The sequence below is a fragment of the Benincasa hispida genome, chromosome 2 (assembly GCF_009727055.1).
Source record: "Benincasa hispida cultivar B227 chromosome 2, ASM972705v1, whole genome shotgun sequence".
Taxonomy (NCBI): Eukaryota; Viridiplantae; Streptophyta; class Magnoliopsida; order Cucurbitales; family Cucurbitaceae; genus Benincasa; species Benincasa hispida.
In genome coordinates, this window is record NC_052350.1 from 33,185,287 (window position 1) to 33,211,534 (window position 26,248).

The following is a 26,248-nucleotide window of genomic DNA, read 5'->3' on the forward strand; positions in this document are numbered from 1 at the left end:
ATTAAATTAGAAGTTGGACGCTAGCTATTCAAGGAGACAATGGGCAGTTAGATACTTTTTTGTTTGAGTTATCTGTCTCATTGGAAGAATTGGAGGTAATTAATTGCCCCATATATCTTAAAATTTGAAGAGACTTAACAAAGGGAAGTAGAATCCACAAGTCAGTGAAGGCAACACACGCGTGAAACTAGTCGAGATTGGAGAGAAATTGGATGGGTAGAGAGGAGTGGAGAGAAGAGCGAGGATTTCTCAGCGAGAAGGGGGAGAGAAGCGATGAGCCCACGAGAGCCAAACCAGCGAGAGCGAAGTCACAAGAGCGCAACCAAGCGGAGAAAGCTGGAAGAGTGAGATACTGGAACAGAAAGAGCGAGATTTGGACAGAAGCGTGGATTATATGCGCGTCTGAATTGGCACATTCTATAGATTTAACTTGAATGAACCTACTGTTAAAACAAGGTACAATACCAAAGGTGAGTTTGACTATATGGCACGTTAGCTCAAAAATTGGTGTCTTATTAAGAATAATTCTTAAACTAAGTATTATTAAAGAAGCCATGTGTAGGATGAGTTGTCACACAAAGAAGAGCTGGAAACGGCTATAAATAGAAGGGCTTTAGGTTGGAAGTTAACACGAATTCTCAAACAAAACTCAGTTAGTAAAATCGTGTGAAAAGGAGTGAAGTAATTCTGTTAGTTAGAAGGAGGGAAACGCAAGGAAAGTGTTGTCCACAATTTCCTTCATAATTTAAGAGGGAAAGCTTTACTGATTAAACCATAAGAAATTAATAAAGGAATAAACTAGTATCGCAGTTAAGGTAAGTAGTTTATCTCACCCTCTCTTTAAGTGTTTCATGGTAGTGTACTCTTAATATGTTGCATAATTATGTTATTGTTATGTTGCATTACATGTTTAAATATGTTTATCGATAAAGGGACCCTCATGCATTATGTTTGTTCATAAGATTAAATTTTTATTAGATAAAGGTTTGCTTCTAGGGCTAGCACGGCATGTATGACTCTAGCCCTACTGACTACATGACCCGCTAATCATCAGATGGGTTAGTTTTCGCCTAGGTTCTCATCTTCCTATCAGGGAGGAGAAATTTACGTTAGAAGCATAACCGACCACCACATGTTATTATATGTCTTCGGTCCCAATCATACGTTTTCAGGACATGTTGCATGTGATTGTGCATTTGGTCACTAGCCTATGTGAGAACTACTTACTGGGTATATTATATACTCATCCTATTTTACAGACTTTGTAGGTAAGGACACAGTATAGGTGGCAGAACTGGATGTCACTCAAATGGCCAACCATCAAGCTCACTATTATAGGTATATGCATTTTTGTATCACTACGCTAATGTTTTATGGATCCTGGTGTTTTGTAAAATAAACTTTTTGTATAGTTTTCTACCTAAATTAATAAAATCTTAGATATGTTCTTTTGAGATTTTTCCAAAACTCATCTCATGATAGAAATGTCTAAGTATGCATGTCGTAGCGGTCAGACCATAATATGTAAGGATCCAGTCGTTACATCGTACCTGTAACTCCTCGACTCCTTGGAGTTCACCATTGCCCCACTATTATCACAATAGAGGGTAATGGGCCTAGACATATTTGGAACAACTTCCAGTTCTGTCAAGAACTTCCTATGCCAGACGACCTCCTTAGCAGCTTCGCAAGCCGCTACGTACTCCACCTCTATAGTGTAGTCAGCGATGCACCCCTGCTTAGTGCTTCGCCACACTACAGTTCCTCTGTAAAAAGTAAAGACTGACCCTGATGTGGACTTGCAAGAGTCCTTATCAGTCTGAAAGACAGAATCCGTGTATCCGATAAGGATCAAATCCCTAGAACCATACACGAGCATGTAGTCCCTCGTTTTTCGAAGATACTTGAGGATGTTCTTCACTGCGGTCCAGTGACCCTGGCCTGGGTTAGACTGATACCTACTGACTATGCCCACAGTGTAGCAGATGCCTGGACGAGTACAGAGCATCATGTACATCAAGTTGCCAACGGCAGACGCATATGAGGCCCATCTCATCTCTTCAACCTCTTGAAGCATCATAGGACACATGTTCTTAGACAAAGTGACTCCATGCCTGAACGGCAGTAGGCCCCTCTTGGAGTCCAGCATCGAGTACTTGAGCAACATCTTCTCAATGTACGATGCCTGAGACAGTGCTAGCACTTTGTTCTTACAATCCCAAAAGATATGTATACTTAGAACAAGCTGAGCCTCTCCCAAATCTTTCATTTGGAATTGGGTCGCTAGCCAGTTCTTAACTGCAGTTAGTAGACCTACATCATTCCCAATGAGTAGGATATCTTTTACGTACAACACTAAGAAGACTACTGAAGCGTTAATGATCTTCTTGTAGACACAAGGCTCATTAACATTTTGGTCAAAGCCATACGACTTGATCGCAGTATCAAACCGTATGTTCCAAGATCGAGACACCTGTTTCAGTCCATAAATAGACTGATTCAATTTGCAAACTTTTTGTCTTGACCGTGGGCTATGAATCCCTCGGGTTGCAGCATGTAAATGGTCTGCTCAATATTTCCATTCAGAAAGGATGTCTTGACGTCCATTTTCCAGATCTCATAATTATAATAAGCTGCAATGGATAGGAGGATGCGGATCGACTTTAACAGGCAAACAGGCATAGAAAGTCTCCTCATAGTCGACTCCCTCTACCTGGGTATAACCCTTTGCCACAAGTCAAGCCTTGAAGGTCTGTACCTTTCCATCAGCACCCCGTTTGCGTTTGTAGATCCATTTACAACCTATAGGTCTTACCCCATCAGGCTTATCTACAAGATCCCATACTGAGTTGAAGTACATCGACTCCATCTCGAGATCCATGGCCTTGACCCATTCATCCCGGCCAACATCCTTTTCTTATAAGACAACAGATCCTTAACGTCGCCATCTGCTACCATAGCAAGGATTTTCATGAAACCCAGATAGCGAATGGGCGAGTTTGCAACCCTCCCACTACGTCGAGGTTCCCTCAACTCTTGAGGTGGAATTGACCTACTGGATGAACTCCCATCAACAACTCTTGCTGATGTAGCATGCTCTTCAATAACTCTTGTTGAAGTTTCAGTAGTTTCATTGGAAAGCTCACGCAACACGACTTTGCTTCATGGATTGTGCTCCCTTATATGATCCTCCTCCAGGAAAGTAGCATTTGTTGAAACAAACACCCTATTTTCTGCCAGATCATAAAATTAACCCCCTCGTGTACCTTTAGGGTAGCCTACAAAAAGGCATAACCTCGATCGTGATTCCAACTTCTTGGGATTAGCCTCAAGCACATGTGCAGGGCAACCCCAAATGCGGAAGTGACGTAAACTAGCTTTACGCCCGTTCCATAACTCCAGAGGTGTTTTTGCAACACTCTTGGAGGGAACACGATTGAGTATGTATATTGTAATTTCCACTGCAAAACCCCAAAACGAGTTATGTAAAGAAGCGCAACTCATCATCGAGTGAACCATGTCTAACAAGGTCCTATTTCTCCTCTCCGCTACACCATTCTGCTGAGGTGTACCCGACGATGAGAGTTGGAAAACGATTCCATGTTCTATCAAATAGTCCTGGAATGTCGAGTCTAAAAAATCTCCACCTCGATCCGATCGAAGTGTTTTAATCCATCTATCTAATGCGTTTTCAACTTCAACCTTGAACTCTTTGAACTTTTCAAAGGATTCAGACTTCCGTTGCATAAGATAAACATACCCGTACCTGGAGTATCATTAGTAAAACTGATAAAACACTCATAGCCACCTCGGGCCCACATATTCATAGGACCACAAAGGTCATAATGTACTAACTCAAGAGGCTCCTTAGCTCTATAACCTTTTCCAGTAAAAGGTCGTTTAGTCATCTTACCCTCGAGGCAAGATTTGCACACTGGTAAAGAATTTTCTTCTAGCTCACTTAGAAGTCCATTCTTTACCAATCTCTCAATCCTATTGAGATTGATGTGCCCTAAACGAAGATGCCAAAGTTGGGCATTTTCTTTTGGAGAAATTCGTCGATGTTTTGATTGAGTTCCGACAGTTCTGAACATTTCAGTATTATGGAGGGAATTAATGGCTAACGGCTTTAGCACATATAAATTCAATTCTTAATTTGCTGTGCAAATAAAAACACCATCTTTATGAATAAACGCTTTATCCACATTTAAAAGAGACAGTATATTTATATTGCAATAAATACTTTACAGAAATGAGGTTCCTCTTTAGTTCGGGAACAATATATACATCATTTAAAATAAGAAACCTATTTTGTAAAGCTAACTGGAGTCCTCCCACTACCACAGTTGAGACGATGTGCCCGATGCCTACTCGCATCGTCATCTCACCGGCCTCCAGCTATCTCCAAGATCTAATCCACTAAAAAGAAGAACAAACATGGTTAGTGGGCTCGAATCAATTATCTAGGCAGAATCATCATTCTCCACTAAACAAGTTTCAAGAACAAGTAAATCACATTTACCTTTATCAGCCTTGGCTGCTTTCTTCTCTTTCAGATACCGAGGACAGTTCCTCTTCCAGTGACCATCTTGGTTGCAGTGGAAACACTTTCCCTTAGCAACCTGTGGACGCCTCTGTAACGATAAAAATTAATTCCTTATATCTTTATCTCTAACTTTAAGCATGTGGACAAATATGAATATGAAGTGCTATATACGCTCAAATGCTTGCAATAAAGACATTTCTATGCGATACTACGTCTAAATGTATGTGTTGTTAATGATATGCTCGTAGTATGCGATGGAGTAGTGCGTGTCACAAGTTTCCTTGCACTGAAACCAAGTATAATTGCAACGCAAGTTTCTCAGAATGACCGAAGGTCAAACACAGGGATTATTTTCGATAATGCGTTACTTATGTGATACATGCGACCAGTTTTTAATAATGAATAAAGAATTTTGATTTATACAGAAATGTAAATTGCGGTGAAAGTAAAAATGCGTTAATAAAATAAATCCTAAACTAATGTGATACATGATACAAGATACATGATACATGATACTGAGGTCGAGAACTGACTGTGAAGTTGTACAAAGAATCGATGTATGTGATGGCAAGTCTTTATGAATGAAGCAGAAAGAGAAAGAGTAAGAGTAAAAACATCGCAAGTTTGTCGATCATGTTAAGGACGTAACTAAGGTTCCGTTTTCCCTTGGCATGATCGGCCGCGTTCCCATATCTCTATGGTGAAACAGGGATGAACGTGATGAATGCAAGGTTGTTTCCATCTTTAGAAGTACTTCTCACTTTAATTAACGCATTCTTCCAACCTTCTCTCGATAGGTGGAATAATATCTTCACTTCTGCTCTCACAGGTGAAGATGCCATCGAGCATGCTTTAGCTAAACTTAATTATTTCCTTAGCACAAATTAACTAACTCACTTAATTCTTGCTATTTACTCAGGGGATTAAGAACACATCCTGGAGAAAATGGGTTATGGATGTACGGAAAGAGACAGAGAGATGATAATGGTGACTATCATAACATTTAATTCTAAAATTAAGCGTTTGATACATGTTGTGAATGAAAGATTAGAGAAGATGAATACAGATAATGAAATAAAGATTAGAAACAAATACAGAAAAAGTGTCAACATCTTAACACAGATCCCGAACGGAGATTATGCTTGTCGGCATGTAGAAGTGGTGGAGAGGAAAACTTCCCTCTCAGGCTTGCTTTCCCAGTAGAATTGACCTTTGCACAGAGCTTCAACTACGGGAATTGGAAGGATTCTCTACTCGGAGACTCATCTCTCGGCCTTGTCTCATGGTTCTCCCGGATCTACTCTGTAAGTCGCTTCAGACCAGCCTCTCTCTCATAATCGGTATATGCACGTCTCTATGTATATATATATGTACCAGTATCTGTATCTGTATATGTATCAGCGAATTTGAAGAAGCTATTTATAGGTGAGACCTTGGCTCTTTGAATTTGTGGTCCCCACTGTATAGTTATGGTATTTTCTGAAATGGCAGAATGGAAAATTCCTTCTGTTACGCAATCAACCCGTCAGAAATGCACAACTAAAAGCTGTACATTTTGTCAAAATCTTCCGCAATTGCGTTGCTCTTCACATCTTTGATCTATCGCCGCATGCAGTGTTGTTTTTTATTACCGCATACGGTTGAAATTGCGTTGATCGCTAGAGCTCTTGATCGATTGTCACATGCGCCTTCATTGCATTGGTCATCTCTTTGTTCTCGATTGATGGGCGCAATGCGACGTAGATGCGTTGTTTATTTTGCTTTTGAGCCATGAACGCATGCGGTGACTGATTTCTTGCAAAACAGAAACTAAAACATTCTATTCTACCATGCATATTGATTGCCTTTTGTTTAACATTCTGATTTTGGTATCAAACATAAGGTTAGTAGCATGAATGTAGTTCCTGGTGCATTAAATAGAAAGGTTAATCTGTTAATTACACTTAAAAGCAACATTGTGGCATTTGATTCTCTTCCCACATTATATGAAATGATCCTGACTTTTGGTGATATATGGAGTAGTTGCAACTCTCGTATTAATTGTAAAGACTTTTCACTTAGTTAATGGTTTACTTTTTAAGAATGACTTGTTATGTATCCCTCGAACATCCCTTCGAGAATTATTAATTAAGGAATTGTATAGTAGTGGTTTGGCTAGTCATTTTGGAATAGACAAGACTTTCTGGCTTTTAAATGATAAATATGGCCACACAATTATGTAAGGATGTTTCATTAAACACTGTTTTCTCTGTCAAAGTGAAAGGGCATCAACAAATATACAGGATTGTACTCTCCTCTGCGTATACCTATAGAGCATTTGGGAAGACTTATCAATAGATTTCATCTTGGGACTTCCAAAAACATAAAGGGGGTATGACTCAATCCTTATAGTATTATTTGATAGATTTAGTAAAATGTCTCATTTCCTTCCTAGTCGTAAAACTTCAGATGCCATATATGTTACTAACTCTTTTTTTTAAAGGAAATTGTGGGTTTACATGGTGTTCCTAAGTCTATTGTTTCATATCAAGATGTTAAATTCTTGAGCTACTTTCGGAAGACTTTATGGAAGAAGTTCAACACAAATTTGAAGTTTAGCACAACAAGTCACCCCCAGACCGATGGACAAATAGAGGTCACAAATTGAGTCCTTGGAAATCTTATACGCTGCCTTGAAACGGAGAAACCAAAACAATGAGACCTTTTCTTAGCTCAACCTGAGTTTGCCTATAATCACATGAAGAATCGATCAACAAGGAAGACCCCATTTGGGATTGTATATACTAAGCTACCTAAGTTAACAGTTGATCTTGCTAAGTTATCTTCTTTAGTTGATCTTAGCTTGGAGGTAGAAATAATGGTTGAAATAGTAGCTGAACTAAACAAGAAAGTTACTGAACATTTGGAGAAGATGACTGATACGTAAAAATTGGATGTTGATACATAAGAGGTTCAAGAATTCAAATAAGGATATTTGGTGCTGCTACTGATGGGTTTTATACCCTAAAACTTGTAGATAGTAAATGTTATTATTGATGGTCATCAATAAAGAGTTATGGATGTTAATTCATAAATGTTATTGCTTGTATTGTTGTCTATTTTGTCTTAATAACCTAAATCAAATAAACTAACATCCAAGGATGTCTTATGAGCCTTGAATTGTATGTGGAGACATATAGGGATCAATGTTCAAGATACAACCTAAAGGGTCTATAGTATATGGATAAGGTTGGGTATCTTATCTTGGTAACACTATGAATACGACCCACTTTGTATTTGATACAAATGTAATGATCCAATGCATTCGTGTAGGTGACACATGAGTGGGGGTATCTTATGCAATAAGTTTGCATAAGACTGGACCGTGAAATAGAAACCACTAGATGTAACACCGTTGACTAGTTAGGTTTCTATTTCAATAGGATGACCTAGATAACTTAGTCTTAATCTTGAGTATTTTATGAACTCCTATTCAAGAGGAATTATCCTTTGATTTGTATAGGTGGGGGTGTCTAAATCGCCAACCCAATATGCTTACCATTTTGAGGACAAAATTGAACGGGGAGCTGGGAACATAATAATACAAGATGGAGTTCACTTCTTCCAGCCTTGAGGGTAAATAGATGAGTGTTCCCTTAACTGGTGTCTCAGAGACTTGAACAAAGGACCCTACCCTCTTATTGGCCTGAGAGGGGTTTCTGTTTATTGGTTAGACCATGAACAAGTTGTTAATTAGAGGAGCACTAGTACTTAAGAAGTCAGAGGTAATCCAAGGGTAAAACGGTAGTTTGACCCAGTTGGAGTTACAAACACTCGTGAAGGACTAATTTGTTAGTATTGATCTATATCCGTGGACACATAAATACATCTGTAGTGAGAAGAGTGCAGCTGTAGATCTTTAATGGAGTGTACCCACAGTGAACGAATATTGATTAACTTGGTTAATGAGTTTAACCAATTAATCTCATATCATTTGAGCTTCTGATCTAAAGATCCACCAGGTCCCCTTGTTACTCACTAGAGGATATTTAAGAGGAATATTTTGAATTTTTCAAATTAATTTGAGGAAACTATATATTAATGTGATTAATATATAATTAATTATGGATATGATCTATAATTAAAATGGAAAACAATATTTGAATAAGATTCAGATTAATTAATTCAAGTAAATTAAATTCACAAATAACTTTTTAATGGAGAGGTTACACATATATATAAGATGTATATGATAATTAAATATATACATTAAATTGAGTTTATTGTATAAAAAGTTATTTAATTATTGTGCAAATCAAAACTAAATAAGTGTTATTTAATTGGGTTAAGTAATTAAATAGGTGTTATTTAATTAAATGAGCAAATTAAATAAGTATTATTTAATAATTATAGAAAAGAAAAATATTAGGAAAAGAACTTAGTTCTTCTCTATATAAAGACCTCCCATGGCCTTTTGGCAATACACAAGACACAATACACAACACTAAGTGTTATTGTATAGAATTTTCTCTAAGCCATAAAGAAAATCCTCACTACTCTCCAAAACTCTTTTCTCCTCTCCCAATAGTTGAATACCACCAATCCCTCTATTGGAATCCTAGAGAATAACGAGGTTACTCTCATGGTAGTGTTTGAGATTGTTCAAGAAATTGTTTGTGATCAAGATCGTTGGAGATCCGTTTGTTGGAACTAGGATAGGATTGTTCGTGGCACTTGGGAATCTACAAATGTAAGAATCGTTCTAATTTTTTTTCCTAATACATGCTAATTTACATGTTTATATATTATGCTTAGTATGATGATTTTGTTTAATGTAAAATCGATTTGTAGGATGTAAGACGATCTCACACAAGAATGCTTTCGCTGCAACGAGATTCGATCCCAATTCCCTTCAGATACATCTTTACAAAACTCAATTTTCAGTTGGATCTTACAACAAGCTTCAACCATGAAAACTTGGCCCTTTTAGGGTTTTGAAGAAGTATGGTGACAATGCTTATAAAAGTGGATCATTGATCTAAATATCAGTCAAGTCTTCAACATTGCCATTTTGACAGAGTATTTCCCATCAGACTAATTTTCTCTTTCAACTTAAACTTGAGGACGAGTTTTCTTTTATTTGCATGGAGGGAATTTGATGTATTAATTCTTAATATATTTTATCTTTTGTTATTAGTTTAGGTTTCTAACCGGTTCTTTAGGTTTTAGTGTTATATTGACAGATTCTTGTAAATCTTGATTTTGTAATCTTTAGTTTCTTTCTTTAGTTACCGTTGGTAACCATCAGCCTTTGAGTTGTTATGAAGTTTAGTATTTAAACTAAACTTTTCAAAGTTTTAATGCATCTATGAGGTATTTTCAGAATTTTAGCATTCTCTCTCAACTTGACATATCACAACTATAAGGATGCAATTGATAATTTACTCTATTTAATTAAAGGTTTTGAGTTTGTTTCCAAAATTCTATATTGATTTCTAATATCACATATTAAATTATTAGTTATTCCTTACTTATTAATTTGAGCATAATTTAATGGAGATGAAATAACAATGATGATCCGGATTAAACTAAAAAATATTTAATTCTCATAATATTCAAACATTAAACGATTATATTTTTCTTTTATTTATAATGAGCATCTAAACAATCAAAATTTAATTGAAGTAATTTCAAATTACTTTTGTTCCAAATGCAAATAAAAATTTAAATCATTTTCATCTTTTAAAATCTTAAAATTATTTTTCTCAAATTCATACCTTAAAAAGCATAAGTGCTAAAAAGATAATATAGGAAAATAAATCAAACTATTTACAAATATAGCAAAATTTAATCATGTAATAGATCGTGATAGACCGCGATAGATTAATGTCAACATACAGTGATATATTGTTATTATTTGTAAATATTTTCAGTTGATTTATTATTTAAAATATTTTTTTATAATTTATTTTTACTCATAAACCTTTTCGATCATTTACAATGAAAAAATCGAACCTTTAATCTCGAGATCATTAGACGATTACTAAAGAAATTGATCCAAATACGATCTAAAATCAAACCTTTTCGATTGTTTAATTTTGAAATTAGCAACTAATTTGTCATAAATTCTAAACCTCGGCGAGAATATTTAACCCAAAAAAAAAAACTATTATTTTATTTATTTCCGAAGTACATACAATATTCGATTACTCAGTCGAAGGTCACTCTGATCGTTCTTCGGAAGTTCAGCCATGGAATTCCGCTGTGGCTTCATCTTCTGCCTCTTGATTTGTTCATCTGTGGCTTTTCAATCCGACGAGCTTCTCGTTGATGATGACGAATTTGAAGGGACTCATCAGATTCAGTATACCGATGCCGCTCATACCCGATCCACACCTCCTCCAAGCCGTCCGACATCGACTAGGAGGCGATTTTCTGATCCTGATTCGGATTCTAAGGTCCAATTTCAGCTAGAGCACTCATTTGGGGATTCTGATTTCGCTTCTGCTGGCTTATTTACTGCACGTCTGAAGACTTCGAGCCATGGTGGTCAGGTGGCTCTATGTCTATGATCTTCGTTTACTTCTTTTGTTGTGCTGTTTATACTTTGAGAAACTTGGATGGTAATTCGAAATGTTAGTTTGTGTAGATTTTGGAAGAATTATCACATGCCTTCGTTGGTTCACTGTTGTTCCTTCTAGTTAAATTTACTGTTTCAAAGATTTGCAATGAATATCTTTGGTATTAAATGATCCACTTGATGCCGTAAAATAGTGTCTCTCACACCTCATCTAGATTCTCCTTGCATCCTCAAAGAATTAGTAAAAAATCGAGGCCACTATCATGTTCGTCTCCTTCATGGTGATTCTTGGGTGTTAAGTCATATAGAATGGTAAAAAAATTAAACACTTCGTTTTTTCGAAGTTGGTTGAGGATTAGGGGAACTTCGGGTAAGCGAGGTGCTTTTGAAAGATTTCTTTCTGTTTTCAATCGTATTATTTTCCCTCGGATGTAGTTCAAAATGAGGAAGTCAACATGTTTTAGTGTTGTGTACTTGCATCTTTAACGGGGAGGGAGAGGGTATTGGAAGCCAAATTTAAAGGGAAGGCACAGTTACGGGCTATATTAAAGCTGCTAACTTCCTTCTGGGCAGCAAATTTGATGATTTTCCACCGAAATATATTTCTTTGATGTTAGCTCATGGAAAGATGTAGTATATATGAATCGTATATGTTCTGTTATCAAAAGTATCTTTTTTTGAAAAGAAAATTAATTTTTATTTATAATGAACTACACAAAAAAACTAGGCCCATGGAAAAGGAATTCCTACTAAAGAGAGGGAGTAGGATCAAGCAAAATAAGACTCAATGGTGTTTTCTTTCTAAGCATTTTGCAGCGTACTCCCTTCAAGACTTATGTTTAAATTGAAAAGCCTTCATCCTCCCGGATTGATTATGTTTTAAAGAGAAGGGGCACTACTCTCCAACCTTGAAGATTAAGTAGTTTAGACTTATTTTCTTGTTTTTCCTTTTGTTTTGTATTATATTTCTCAAAAGAGGACAGTTTTTCTTTGTATTCAATCCTCTTGTAAGTTCTCTCTTTTATGTTTTGTTTGAGTTATATGGATGTGATGAGGACGTTAAGGCGGTGTCAACCTAGTTGAGATGCCCGGATGCGTCTCTTGATCCCGAGTCTTGTATCGTTTCCTTTTAAGTACACATCTCTTGTACTTTCTTTTTATGCATTAATAAAAAGTATGGTTTCCTTTTCAAAAGAAAAAAAAAAAAATTACAAAGAGAAAATTGGTACTGACGGCCATTGAGAAACACAAAACCTAGCAACCTTACATTTTCAAGTTTTATCCTTTCTAACATTTTGCTTTGTTGTTTATGCTTTTAATGATATGCAAATTCAATACACTTTCTTCTTCTGGATATCCATGGAAGTAATTAAATTTAATTGTCCTTTAGTTTCTCTCTTTTTATGTTATTTCAGCAATTCACTACTCTTTTTATATTTTAAAATTTATGTACAATAATTCAGTAATTGCAGACTTTGCAGTTTTTCTTATTCTAAGCATCCTAAATTTGTAGCTATTACACATGCTTATTGCAACTGACATGCTCTTTTACCTTTGATAGTCACTTACAAAGATGCGGTTTTCAAGAAATGCTTTTACCGAAGAGGATAAGAAGAAGTTCACGGTAACAACTCTCTACCTTGGTTATTTCTTTTTGTATATTGCTCGTACAATTCTCAAAATCTAGATTGAAGTTCCTTTTAATTTTTTATGTATTTATTATTATCAATATTATTTTCTTTAGAATTTGTTATGTCGGTTCTTGTTCTCCTCTTCCTCCCTTCATTCGTAGTCTTCATCCATCTTAGTCTTCATTCATTTTAGACTCCCAGAGTTCAAGTTTATCAATCAAATTTTAAGTTTGGCTTATTGCTCCTTCAGAATATGAGGCTTAACAGTTGTTGTCTGGGGAAGAAATTCTACTTCATTAATTCTTTAGGTTTTCATTTTGTCAAGATTGAAGGAAAAGATGGTTCTCGCCTCGTCTTCATTGTTATTCATCACAAGCAACTTCTTTGGTTCGAAGAAGCTCTAGTTGAGGAGGCTCTCTCCTCTCTCCTATCTCCTCTTTCCCTACCCTGACCATATCCTCGGTGACCATTTCTCCTTTCTCCTCTTCACCTCTCCCGTCTATAGTTCCGACGAACCTCTCTCTCCTCCATCCCACTTTCCTTCCCCGAACATTGCTCCGGTGATAATCTCTCATCTCCGATCAGCACTCACCCACCTGCCATTTTCATCATCTTTTCACCCATACATTCGTAACTACAAAGTCATGGAAACACCTTTGGAAATCAAAAGCTGCAACATAATCAACAGACACTTCTGCATGTGGTCTGTTCATTCAAGCTTTTTGATTGAAGACTTGGAAAGAGGTCAAATAGTAACGATATCTTCCTAGACAGTGGAATGGCTTGTGGAAAGCTTAAATATGATGCTCAAAGAACCGTTGAGAGATTTTTATTCAGAAAAAATCAAAACTGGTTGTAGTATTCTCGTCTTGCTAAATTCCGAGCTAAAGAAGACTGGTTTGTTGAATATGCCTTATGGCCTTCCTCGGGTGATAGAAGAAACATCCATATTCTAGCCGGGAGAAACAAACAAGCTGGTACTCCTTTTCAACACCCAAGGAAACTATGATGCTTAATACTCTAAATCCTCAACTTAACAAAGAAGACCTTCATGAGATTCCAAGAAACAGAGTTTTTACAAGTTCATTTGCAAATGCAGTACGATCAGATAAACCAATAAAGTTGAAGGAAATCAAGATACATTCCGATTCCTCATCCATTTGGTTCAAAAAGGAGAAAGAAATGTTGAACATGGATATTCCCTGCTTGTGGTAACAAAATTAATGGAATTTTACTCATGGAGGAAAGTTAAATCCACCCTTGAAGATTATTTTCAGACATCTATTTCAATTAATCCCTATCTAGCAGACACTGGTCCAAAATGGATCACAGCCTGCCAGAAGGGGATGGATTTACATCAAGAACTTACCCTTGCCGTTTTGGAAAAAATCAGTCTTTGAAGCCATTGGTCATCACTTGGGTGGTTTAATGGAAATTTCTTCACAAACATTAAATTTCTTGGACTGCACCTCAGCTCTAATTAAAGTTCAAAACAATTTATGTGGTTTCATCCCATCAACTCTATCTATTGAAGATTCAAACTTGGGAAAATTCTTTTTTTTTTGGACTGCACCTCAACTCTAATTAAAGTTCAAAACAATTTATGTGGTTTCATCCCAGCAACTCTATCTATTGAAGATTCAAACCTGGGGAAATTCTTAGTCCATTTTGAAGGCAAGGATTCTTTGGTCGATCAGAGCAAATTTCTTCCCAATACAAGTAGCATTTTGGCAAGTGACTTTTCAAATACCCTAGATATTTTTCGAATTAAAGCCACTATGGTAGATGAAGGATTCTCCGTGGAAATGTTTGACAGCAAAGCAGCAGTTGCAAGTGAAGCTGAAGAGTTGCATACAACCATAAACAAGTCTTTTTCTAACGAAATTACATTGGAAAAAGGAACTTTCGCGCTTAAAAAAAAACAGTACATACCTGGATATTGGAAGGATTGCTATAATTACAGCTGAAGCATTTACTCCCCTATTCACCCTCTCTCTCTCCTGAGTTTATGAGGAAAGAAGGACAGACATCATTAGACAAAGGAAAAGGTTCGGTTCACTCACCCTCTTCTTCTACCAAGGAATGCAATTTTCAAGAAGGGGAAGTTCAAGGGACATACTAGTTCAGCAAACAATTGATGCAGACTCAGAAATTGAACAGCCACATCCTCTTTCAAGTCCGGTTCAAGCTCCTTCCTCAAAATCACAAGTACCAAGCTTTCATTTGGAAGAGGAAGAACCAGACATCATTTATTCACCCTTAAAACCGGGCTATCAGAACAATAAATCCTCAGTTGATTAATTGCTAAATCACTCAACAAATCTGGATTTTTTTGGAAGATATTTGTGTTCAATCTTTGGTTCCTCTAAGCAAAAGCCCCCCAAGAAAAAGACATTCTTCAGCAGTAATCACTAGCTCAAATTTCAACATTCCAGGTTCAAAAGTCTCCTTTGTCCAAGGAACATTCTCCCAAGATTACAAGAAGCAAATAACCCATGTTTCAGTCTAAGATTCAGATGATGAATCAATCGATGAGACAAACATCAGTGTAAGTAGTGAAGAGCTCGATCAAGAACCCTTAAAACACAACAGTTGAAGAAGAAGTCTCACATGATCATTTGGGGGAAGCTTATAGAGCTCTCTTCCTTCAACATCATTCCCCAGTAAGAGTTACACAAGTTTTTCCTTCTCGAATTCCCTCTTAGTTTTCCTCTTTAGTCGTTGCTTGTGGCTTTCATGTGCAGGAAATTGCGCCCCAAAGGGAGGTGCCTCAAGCATGAAAATTATATCTTGGAACACCAGGGGTCTCGCCTTGAAGCACTTCATTCGAAATCAACATCTTGACTTAGTAATGATTCAGGAAACCAAATGTCCGGAGATTGATCAACGGTTAATAAAAGCGATTTGGAGCTGAAATGGAATAGGATGGACCTCGGTGGAAGCTTTTGGTAAATCTGGTGGGTTGCTACTCATGTGGGATGAAAGTAAAATCACTCCTTTGGAATTCCTCAAAGGAGGCTATTCGCTTTCAAATAAATTCACAACTAGTTGCAAGAATATCTGTTGGGCGACCAATGTATATGGAGCTGCAGGTTATAGAGAACGAAGATTCCTTTGACCAAAACTCACTTCCTTATCTTACTACTGCATTGAACCATGGTGTTTAGGGGGAGACTTCAATATCACTAGATGGGTTCATGAAAGGTTTCCTATTGGAAGAGTTACAAGAGGAATGAAGAAATTTAACAAGTTTATAGAAGAGACAGGGCTGCTAGAAATTCCCTTTTCCAATGGCAAATTCACTTGGTCACAAGGTGGAAACTCCAACTCCCGTTCTCTTATTGAAAAATTCTTAATTAATAAGGAATGGGATGAACTATTTGATAATTCGGGAGTTAGCAAGAAAGAAAGAATCTTCTCAGAAAATTTTCCTCTAATGCTAGAAGCCGGAACTTTCAATTGGGGGTCCCTCTCCCTTTCGTTTTTGCAACAGCTGGTTGTCCATTGTAGATTGTTCAAAGGCCATTACACATTCCCTAGAAGCTGATCAATCTAGTGGCTGGGCTAGATTCAAAATAAGTTTAAAGTTGCGAAATTTGAAAGAGGTACTTAAGGCTTGCTTTGCTAATTTTGAAAAGGAAACGAAGCATATGGAGAAAGATTTGCTTTCAGAGGTAGATTTTTTTGACTCAAATGCTGAAAGAGAAGCTCTTGCACCATTTGAGCTAGATATACGTCTCGCTATCAAATGGGATCTGATGAATCTGTATTTTATTGAAGAAAGAAACCTAATTCAAAAAAGTAAATTGAATTGGCTGAAGCTGAGAGATGAGAATACCAACATTTTCCACAGATTTCTGTCAGCAAAGAGAAAGAGCCTGATTACAGAAATATTATCAAACAGCAGGGAAGTCATACATTCCTTTCGTGATATAGAATCAGAAATTTTGAGTTTTTTCTCTTCCTTATACACTAGAATGCCTAGCCGGAGATTTTTTCCTTCAGAAATCAGATTGAAGCATGTTTCAACAGCCCATAATGCAGTTTTAATTGCTCCTTTTAACGATGAAGAACTTAAACATGCCTTAACAGTCTTGAAAAAAACAAAGCCCCTGGTCCTAATGGATATACAGTTGAATTTTTCTTTAAATATTGGTCTAGTTTCAAAAATGACTTCCGAAAAATGTTCGAGGAATTTCACAAGAATGGGAAGATAAATGCTTGCACCAAGGAAAATTTTATTTGCCTCATCCCAAAGAATGAAGAATCACTTTATGTTAAAGATTTTAGGCCAATAAGCCTAACCACATCCTCTTACAAAATTCTAACCAAAGTCTTAGCTGAGAGAATGAAAAAGGTCATGCCCAGGATCATTTCAAACACACAGAGTGCTTTCATTGGGGTAAGGCAAATACCAGACCCGGTCCTCATTGCCAATGAAGCCTTAAAGGACTATCGAGCAAAGAAGAAGAAAGGTTGGATCCTAAAGCTAGATTTAGAAAAGGCATTTGATCGTGTGGATTGGTCGTTTCTTGAAAAAATCCTTGCTGTAATGGGATTTCATGCAAAATGGGTTGAATGGATTATGGGTTGCATAAATAATCCAAAGTTCTCAATCTTTATTAATGGAAGACTAAGAGGCCGCATTCTTGCCACAAGGGGAATTCGCCAAGGGGACCCCTTATCACCCTTCTTATTCATCATAGTAAGTGAAGTTCTTAATGCTCTTATTGATAGAACACATGATAGTGGTTTGTTTGAAGGCTTTTTGGTAGGAAAAGACAAGGTTCATTTGTCAATTTTGCAATTTGCGGATGACACACTATTATTTTGCAAATATGATGAAAACATGTTGGACAAACTTATTCAAACAATTGGTTTCTTTGAATGGTGTTCGGGGCAAAAGGTAAACTGGGATAAATCCGCTTTGTATGGAGTCAACATTGATGAAGATACACTGATTTCAACCTCCACAAGACTCAATTGCAAAGTTGGAAATCTACCTTTTACTTAGGATTACCCCTTGGTGGATATCCGAAACAGAAGTTTTTTTGGCAGCCAATTGTGGACAGGATCCATCTGAAGCTTGATCGTTGGAAGAGGTACAACCTATCTAGAGGGGAAGATTAACCTTATGTAATGCTGTCTTGGCAAATCTTGGCAAACCTTATGTAATCGAGAAATGGTCAAAGGAAAAAACACTCTCAAGTCTCACCTGGATTTGATTGAAGGTTATAAGGGGTTGGATTGCAATCAATAACTTATCTCTTTTATGTTGGGAGAGTAGCATTTTGGAGGCAATTGGGAATTATTTTGGAGAATTCAACATTAATTATGTCTTGGGATGTTGGAATTATTGATCAAGATTTTCATGAGAAGGAATTCAACAGCCCGGTTTCCGAGAAGTCATTACCCTTAAATGCCCCTCTTGAGGATGATGTAGTGGTCTAACATTTTCCTCTGTGTTGTTTGAAGCTGCTGCCGAGACTTCAATAGCCAAAGAAGTTCAAGAGTCATTTATGATTTTTGTCTCTTCATTACTTTTAAGTGTAAAAGGTATTAAAGATAAATTTATTGTGCCTTTTTTGAAGTTCTATACAAGGAAAAAGGACATAGTTTGCATGTGCTTCCTTCCCAACCACGTTGCAGCGCATTTAAGAAGCTTCAAGTTTCCAAGGCATCTGTTCTTCCCAAGAATTTAATGAGAAATTTAATTCTTCATTAATTGCAAACAATCAGTTGGAAGGTGAGATTTTGATAAAGAGATCATTTGAGCAGGCTCCTATTGAGATTTTTGAGCCTCCATTAGAAACCCCTCTTATAGATTTGAAATTTCAAGCCCCAAGAGGAAGAATGGTTTTATTCCAACATATCCGCTGTTTAATTCTCATAAAAAAGGAGTTTTCTTCATTCCATCCATATTTTGAGGAAAGTTCTGTTGAATTTAGATTCAGTTGAAGAAAGTTGTACAAAACTTTCAGCACCTAATCAGAATATCAGCTTTCCACCACCAATCTTACCCCAAAACAACCATATTGTCTTCACTCCTATGGATATAGATATAGGTTTAACAAGATGCGTTGTTCACTCAGAAAAGGACCCTACACCTTGTGGTCAGTGTTTTAAGAAACCCTCTCGGCCCTTGGACGCGCATCTAGGTGCTAGGCGTAAGTCTGGGGCTAGGCTCACAAAATAAGAAGCGCATTAGGCTCGCTCTTTTTGTGGAGCCCCAAGGCTCAAAGCCACGGCATTCTGATTATTTTTTAAAAATAGTAATAATTAAGATTTTTTCTTCTTTATTAACCTAAAAAAATCAAATTTACTAAGCCTAAATACAAATTCTTTATGTTTGGAGGTCTTTTTTCTTCATATTTCCAATTTAACTATGCTTTCTCTTCTTTATGTAGTATTTTTATATATAGTAGACCTCACAAAGAAAAAAAGCTTGCGGTTAAGCCCTAGAAAACTGTTGTGCTTTATTGCGCCTTGAGCTTTAGAAAACATTGCTTGTGATGATGTTTATGACATTGACTCTGGTTAAGTTTGAGTAGTGTGGAATCAGTCATTCAGCCAGTAGTTCTCAGTATGGATGCCAATGTTCTTGAAGATTCTTTTGCTGAAGCTTTTGAACTGCTATTTCAAGATTGTGACCAGAAGACTCCTATTCCTTCATCCATACAGGCCAAATTTGGTCCATTGATAGAAGCCTGTGGTCTTGAATATCGTGAAATCCCTCCTTTGGCTTAAGAAGGAAGTTGTGTCATGGTTTAGCTTTGCAAAGTTTTGTTGTCTTCTCTGAGGTAGTTGGATCGACTTGCATGAAGTGACCCTTTTACTTCTTTGCTGATGATGGTTCTTTCAAAGATTCTTTTAATGGGATAGTTCTTGAAAAATTGAAGAATTTTTCGAAGAGAGGTGTGCAGATTTGGCATGAGGTTTGGGAATTAATTTATTTGCGACAGGTTGCCTTGTGTTTGGTTTTAAGAAGTATTTTTTTTGGTTTATTGTTGATTGGTTCTTGTCTTTTTTCCTGTTGGGGAAAATTGGAAGTAGCTATTGGTTGGTTTTGTGTTTAGCGGAGGCCTTATTCATAGCTTCATCATTTATTTGCAAGGTCTCTAAGTCTTGCAGACGAAGATATTAGAAAAGTTCTTAGTTCCTTGAGTGTGTATTTATTTTCTCGGTTATCCTTATCTCTTTAAGGTGGCTTTTTTTTGTACTTTTTCTTTTCATTCATTTGGAGAGTTTGTATCCCTTGAACATTTATCCCTTTGCATTATATCAATGAGAAGTTATTTTTTTTAAAAAAAAAATATAATTAATTTTGCTTTCTTTGGTTATGTTTCCTTTTTTATCTAAGTGTTATACTTTGAGCAATAGTCTCATTTCATTATATCAATGATGAAGCTAGTTTCTGTTTCAATATTATATATATATGTATGTATATATATTTATTTTTATTTTTGTAGACCTTGTTGCAAGAAGATGGTTTCTACAGAGTAAGATTGGCAACAAATGTTTTGAAGTCATCGGGAGAGAGCTATGTTTACTCATCAGTGAAAGCAGTAAGTTAATTGCAGATCTGTTTCTTTTCATTTTATCCATGAAAAATTGTATTTCCTTTAAAAAAAAATTGCAGATCATTAATTATAGCTTATCATGGTGCCTATCCTAGGGCTGAGTATGGTGGTAAAGATTAATCACAATCCAAGAGGTCATAGGTTATAAACCCCGGGACTACTTATTTGGGTCATATGAGTTTTCTGAAAACAATTTTATAGTGTTACATCGTGGTATCTACCTGTTAATCTAGCTGTTTGGAATGGGGATTAAGAAAATGATGTGGGTATATTTGGGTACGTTGCTGCTTGTTGCATTTGTATCTAATTTTCTAATGCTTTATAGCTCGTTCACTTATCTGTAGTTTTGTTCACATTATTTTCCCGTGCACTATTCTTCAGAAACATATTGCACAGTAAATTCCACCACAGTCCAATGGGCCCTCATGAGTCCTGAGATAAATTGAAAAGAGTTGTTATTCTTTTTTCCTTATGTATAAATAATAGGAAAAGTGGTAAGCAAAGTGATATTTTTGGATTGTTCTGATTAATCGTTGGAGGAACAAAGTTTGTGAATTTCTTGGTATCAATTATTGATGATTGTTCTTCGGGAAGAGGTAGAAAGGGGAGAGGGCTCAATCCTAGCTAACCTGTGGGTCATAGGAGATTTGGAGGAAAATATAAGAAAAATATTGAGAGAGAAATGAGAGAGGGAATCTAGAGGAGAAAGGGCAGGAGAGACCATGGGGATTTGGTTTGGCGGGGCTGATATTTTAAGAAATAGAATATGAAGAGGTTTCTTGAGTCTAATGTTGTAGTTTATTTAGATTAGGAGGTTTGTTGTTTTTAATTTTTAATTTATCATTATCTTTTTTGGGTTAATACTGGTGTTATTTTGTTGTTTTCAATTTTCTGCACTTTTCTTTGATAGGATGAAAAGACACTAATGCTCAACTTACAATGATATATAAAGGAACAACAATGAAAACTTGAACTAGAAGAATACAAGCAACGGCAATCCGAATAGATAGAACAAGTAAAACTATTCAGAGAAGATATAAGCCCTCTAATTCATATAAATAACTTGAACTATAAAACTTGAAACAGCCTTGAAAGAGAAAACCAAGTGGATGTTATGATATTTTAAGAAATAGAATATGAAGAGGTTTCTTGAGTCTAATGTTGTAGTTTGTTTCGTTTAGGAGGTTTTTTGTTTTTAATTTTTTATTTATCATTATACTTTTTTGGTTAATATTGGTATATTTTGTTTTATTTCAATTTTGTGTGTCTAATCTTTTTAATTATGAATTTATTATAATTAATAAATTTGAACTCAGTTGATTACTTTGCCGCATTTTCCACATTAGCTTAAAAATATTATAAAAACAATAAAAATATGTCATGTTTGTTTTCTGTCACTTTGGCTGATGAATACTGATGCTTTTGAATATACTTTAAACCTTTAAGGCTAAATGTCACTATTTGGTATGTAGACATAATTTTTCTAATTTCTACTAAAGGAATATTAACCTTATATCTTATCCATTGCATGTACAAGACTTCTTGATTTCCGTAACTCGTAGGCTACATGCGGTGTGGTCTTCATCTTCTGATTTCATGTGCCTATTTGTAGATGAAGGTTCTTATTTAACCCAAACTTTTCGTTTTATAATTTCAGAGATGTCTTCCACGAGGAGAGTTGGATGAGCATTTTGTCATACACATGGTAATCTCAACCTTTTGTTTTCATCAAACATTATTGTTATCACTTCTCATTGACCTTTTCATGAAATTAACTTTAATGTCTTGACATTGTATGGCCGTGCTTGCTTTCCAAACCGATTATAGTGAATCTACATAATTTTTTATAGCTTTTCTTAAATGACTTGTCAAATATCTTACCAGTTTCTCAATGTCAAATATTGTCATGTTTGACAATTACTCTATGAAATCAGTTGAGAAGTGTGCTAATTGGCTTGGACTCGTGTTTATAAAAGAAAAAATAGAATGTAGGGTGAATTGGTTTAATGACAATATAGAAAACTTTTCCTATTCCTTTGAAGTATATGGCGCTGTTGGGTTTGAATCCATATAGCTTAGTTTCTTGCAATACTCATATTGGGTGGGGTGTGGCTCAAAAAGTTCGTGGGCCCTACAACTTCATAACTATATGTAGAACCATATATATTATTTTAATGGGATAAAGAGTATAGATAAAAATGGTTAAATGAATTGGAGCAAGGAGAATAACTTTAATACTGCTGAACAGATTTCAAGTAAAGATATTCACTTGTGTGTCTGAATACACTTGTAAATGCATCGTATCTGAAAGGTTCCGGTACTTAATCTCATTGTCCTAAAGCACATATTCTGCTGTTTTGCTTCCAGGATGGTGTTAATATTTTGGCCGTTAATTATGGCACCCCTGGTGCATGCCCGTTTCCCAGACAATTGAAACTTGTAAGTATCCCTCTGACTTATAATTGGTTTTGTTCCTAGCGATAACTACAAGCATCTTACCATATGGAGAGTCAAAGTGATGTTGAATTAATCAAATAATAGTTGCTGGACTAGACAGAGTTATCAAATTGGTCTGTGACCTTCTAAATAAAACCTGTTGCTTGGTTTTCTCTCCCCTCTCTCCTCTCGATAAATCCTAACCTAGTATCCCATCCCTGAAGTAGTTATTCCCATCCAGTGTTTTCGCTGTTGCCGTTAGTTGTAATTCTCATTCTTGTCACCGTTGTGGGTTTTCATGTCATTTTTTGTTTCACCATTAGGCTTCCAGAGGATCAGTTTCGTTCGGTTGCTTGATTGTATAGCCCTCTTAGGCATAGGGAGAGGCATTTTGGGAGGAGTCTTTTTGCAGTGGGCTTTGTTGGCTTTTCTCAAAGGATGCTCTTGTTCCTAGGTTCATTTGGAAAATGCATGTAAGAGCTGACTATGGACTTAATTTATACATAGTATTGCAGATCATTGCTTGGTTATCATCTGCTGACATGACACTACTTTGAGAAAAACTTGAAGTGCCACTAAACGGATAACTAACTAGACTACCCTGGGCTACCTTTCACTTACTTGCCCAATATGCAACAGAAAAGAGAAAACTTACAGGCAATTTATTGCAAACCCCGTTAGAAAAATGGAAGAAGAAAGAGGTGAGTGATCCGAATTTAGAACCTCGATTCTAATGGGATCCCATACCCAACAGGAAGAATAGCGGCGGAACAACTGTCATGATATTTTAACTCTAAGTGCGATTGCTATAATATATACTTTAGCCATTCTGTTGATTCTTCTCCAAACAGGAACCACCGATTTAGACTAGATTAGAGTTTTACGCCCTTACGGGCTCAACCCTTTTCCTTTCAATCAGCTAGGCCAACCTATACAAGGGGCCTTGGCCTAGCTTACTATAAAGTCAGAACAGAACCCCTTTCAAGATCCAAATCTTGTCCAAGCCCTGAAGGAGTTCTTTCAGGTGGGCAAAAGTATCTGGTCTTTATACACAATAAGGTTGATAACCACCATGGATTGGCCTAATGGTAAAAAAGGAGACATAGTCTCAATAAATGGTTAAGAGGTCAAGGATTCAATTCATGGTGACCACCTATGTAGGAATTAATTTCCTACGAGTTTCCTTGACACTCAAATGTTGTAGGGTCAGGCGAGTTGTCCCATGAGATTACACGAGGTGCGTGTATGCTGGCTCGAACACTCATGGATATAAAAAGAAAAAAAAAAGACAATAAGGTAGATGATTAACTGTAATGATATATAATTAAAGTTCTTGAACTGTTTTTCTTTTATTTGGTTTATTTTATTACTTCTGGTCACTAACATTCACACGGATGGTCTTTCCTTCAGCCTTCAAAATGGTCTTTTAACTCTTTCACATTTTTGAAGAGCGGCGAGCAGGCTCCTAGGTAAGTGCATTTTTACATATTTACCCTTTCATTTCACATGTCAAACCTAATTTGTTAGCATGCCCCGCTGCATTGATGATGCTGTAATATGAGTGTTTTGAAAAGTGAAGAAGAGATCAAAGAACATAGTTGACTATCCAATCCCGATGAATTGATGAAAAAGCTACATCTTCAAATTTGCCAACGACCTCCCAAATATCAAGGGTCTGCGTTGAAAGCCGATACCTTTTCTAGCCACCAGCCTTCCAAATATTAAGACCACCAAAACAAAACAAAACAAAACAGAACTTCCACAACTACTGGTTCTTTAAGGCTTTCTTATACTTCAACGAGCTCTTCTTTTCTGCATTATCCTTACCATTTCAGGTTCGAACCAAAATTATTCTGGATTTTTTCAGAAAATCAGCACCTTCATCCCCTAACTTCTCTTTTACATACAAAACATCATCCAAACCTACAAATCTTTGAGAAGAAACAACGAAATAAGCTCTTCCTTTACATCATCTATATGGATTAGTGCTATAGGTTGAGACGATAGTTTGTGTTGGTTTTGCTGTCAAATGCAGTCTGAAGTTCAAAATTCTCTATACCATTGATGTGGGTGAGATAGGCTGTTTGATAACCTTTTGGTTTTTGGTATTTGAGAAATGTGCATGTTTTCTCACAATTTCCCAATGGTTTTCATCGTTATAAGAAAACAAAAACTTTTTTTTTTTTAATAAAGAGAAGTAGATAACAAAAACGAAAAACTCTATAGTGGGAGAAGTGTTTATAACATTAATTCTGAAAAACCAACCGGTCATCAATTGAGCCTTGACAATTTTTAGACAGACCGCTAATCCAATGTCATCTAGAACTAGAGATGCCGTAACTATTATATTCTTATTACATCCTATGTTCAAGTTTAGATTCAATGGTTTTCACAGAACTCCTGTATTTGCTGATGACATACTTGTTGGTGAGCCTGGAGAAGGGGAAGGTGTAAAGCCACCTGAAAAGTCATTTTGGGCTAAATATGTGAGTTTCAAAGAAAATAATAATTATTCCATAGCCTTAGATTTTGATATATTCTTACTGGATTTGTGTCCCTATTATGCCAGTGGATGTACCTGATACCACTTGGATTGATTGTTATGAATGCCATAACACAAGCTATGAACATGGCTGAAGAACAAGTTAGTGGTCAAGCAGCAGGACAAGGACAGCCACAGCAGTCAGCCACCGCAATACAGCGCGGACCAGGTTCTTCTGCGGTAAGACGGCGATAGAAACTTTAGTTGCGTTAGAAAAACCGACAGGAAAGCACCCACGTGAATTGGTTTGTTTTCCTTGTAGTTTTCAACATGATGATTGAACTTAGATAATTTTTTGGGGATGCATTCATTTCTAACTTCACTAGCAACAGAAACTTTGTTCAAGAGCAGAATACTGTAAATCCTATTTATTTGTTTGACTGATGTTCAACTTCCATTTGAGACTCCCAGTTAAATTTTCTCTGTGAAACATTTATGATTTATTTTGGAATGAGAATAATACTGATGATAACCAATCACATAGGGTAACATTTCCCCTCAATTGTGAAGGGTGTGTTTGGTATGTGATAAAAGTAGAGAGTTGAGTTGGTAATTATTATCTGGAGAGTTAAATTATCTGGATAGTTAAATTGTCTGTGTTTGTTTGCAGGGTTGAGTTGAGTTGGTAATTATTGTCTGTATTTGTTGTGCAGAATTAGGTTGAGTTGATAATTATTGCCTGGGTTTGTTGTGCCGTGTTGAGTTGAGTTGGAGATCTGATGCAGTTTTTTGTGAATGAGATTAGTTTTATTTTTTTCTGTTTATTTTTTATTTCATTCTTTTATTTTTTAGTTTTATGTTTTGCTATTGTTGATTAATTTTCAAATATACACGTAGTTTTTCAAATCATTTATGACATAAACTGGACAATCTCAATTTTTTTCTCAATTTGTAGAATATAATAGATTATTTTTCATATATTCTTTTCAAAAATTGTAATAATTCTAATTCTCT

At 36.2% G+C, this 26,248-nt stretch overlaps 1 protein-coding gene across 1 annotated transcript; it reads left to right on the plus strand.

Moving 5' to 3' along the window:
- The first annotated feature begins 10,690 nt into the window (after positions 1 to 10,690).
- LOC120071090 (ER membrane protein complex subunit 10) lies at positions 10,691 to 25,724 on the plus strand. Its single transcript, XM_039023133.1, has 8 exons — positions 10,691 to 11,079; positions 12,667 to 12,729; positions 20,206 to 20,301; positions 21,974 to 22,021; positions 22,684 to 22,755; positions 24,163 to 24,221; positions 25,148 to 25,238; positions 25,322 to 25,724. The coding sequence occupies exons 1-8, from the start codon at positions 10,777 to 10,779 to the stop codon at positions 25,487 to 25,489; spliced, it is 900 nt and encodes a 299-aa protein (XP_038879061.1). The 5' UTR covers positions 10,691 to 10,776; the 3' UTR covers positions 25,490 to 25,724.
- The last annotated feature ends 524 nt before the right edge of the window (positions 25,725 to 26,248 follow it).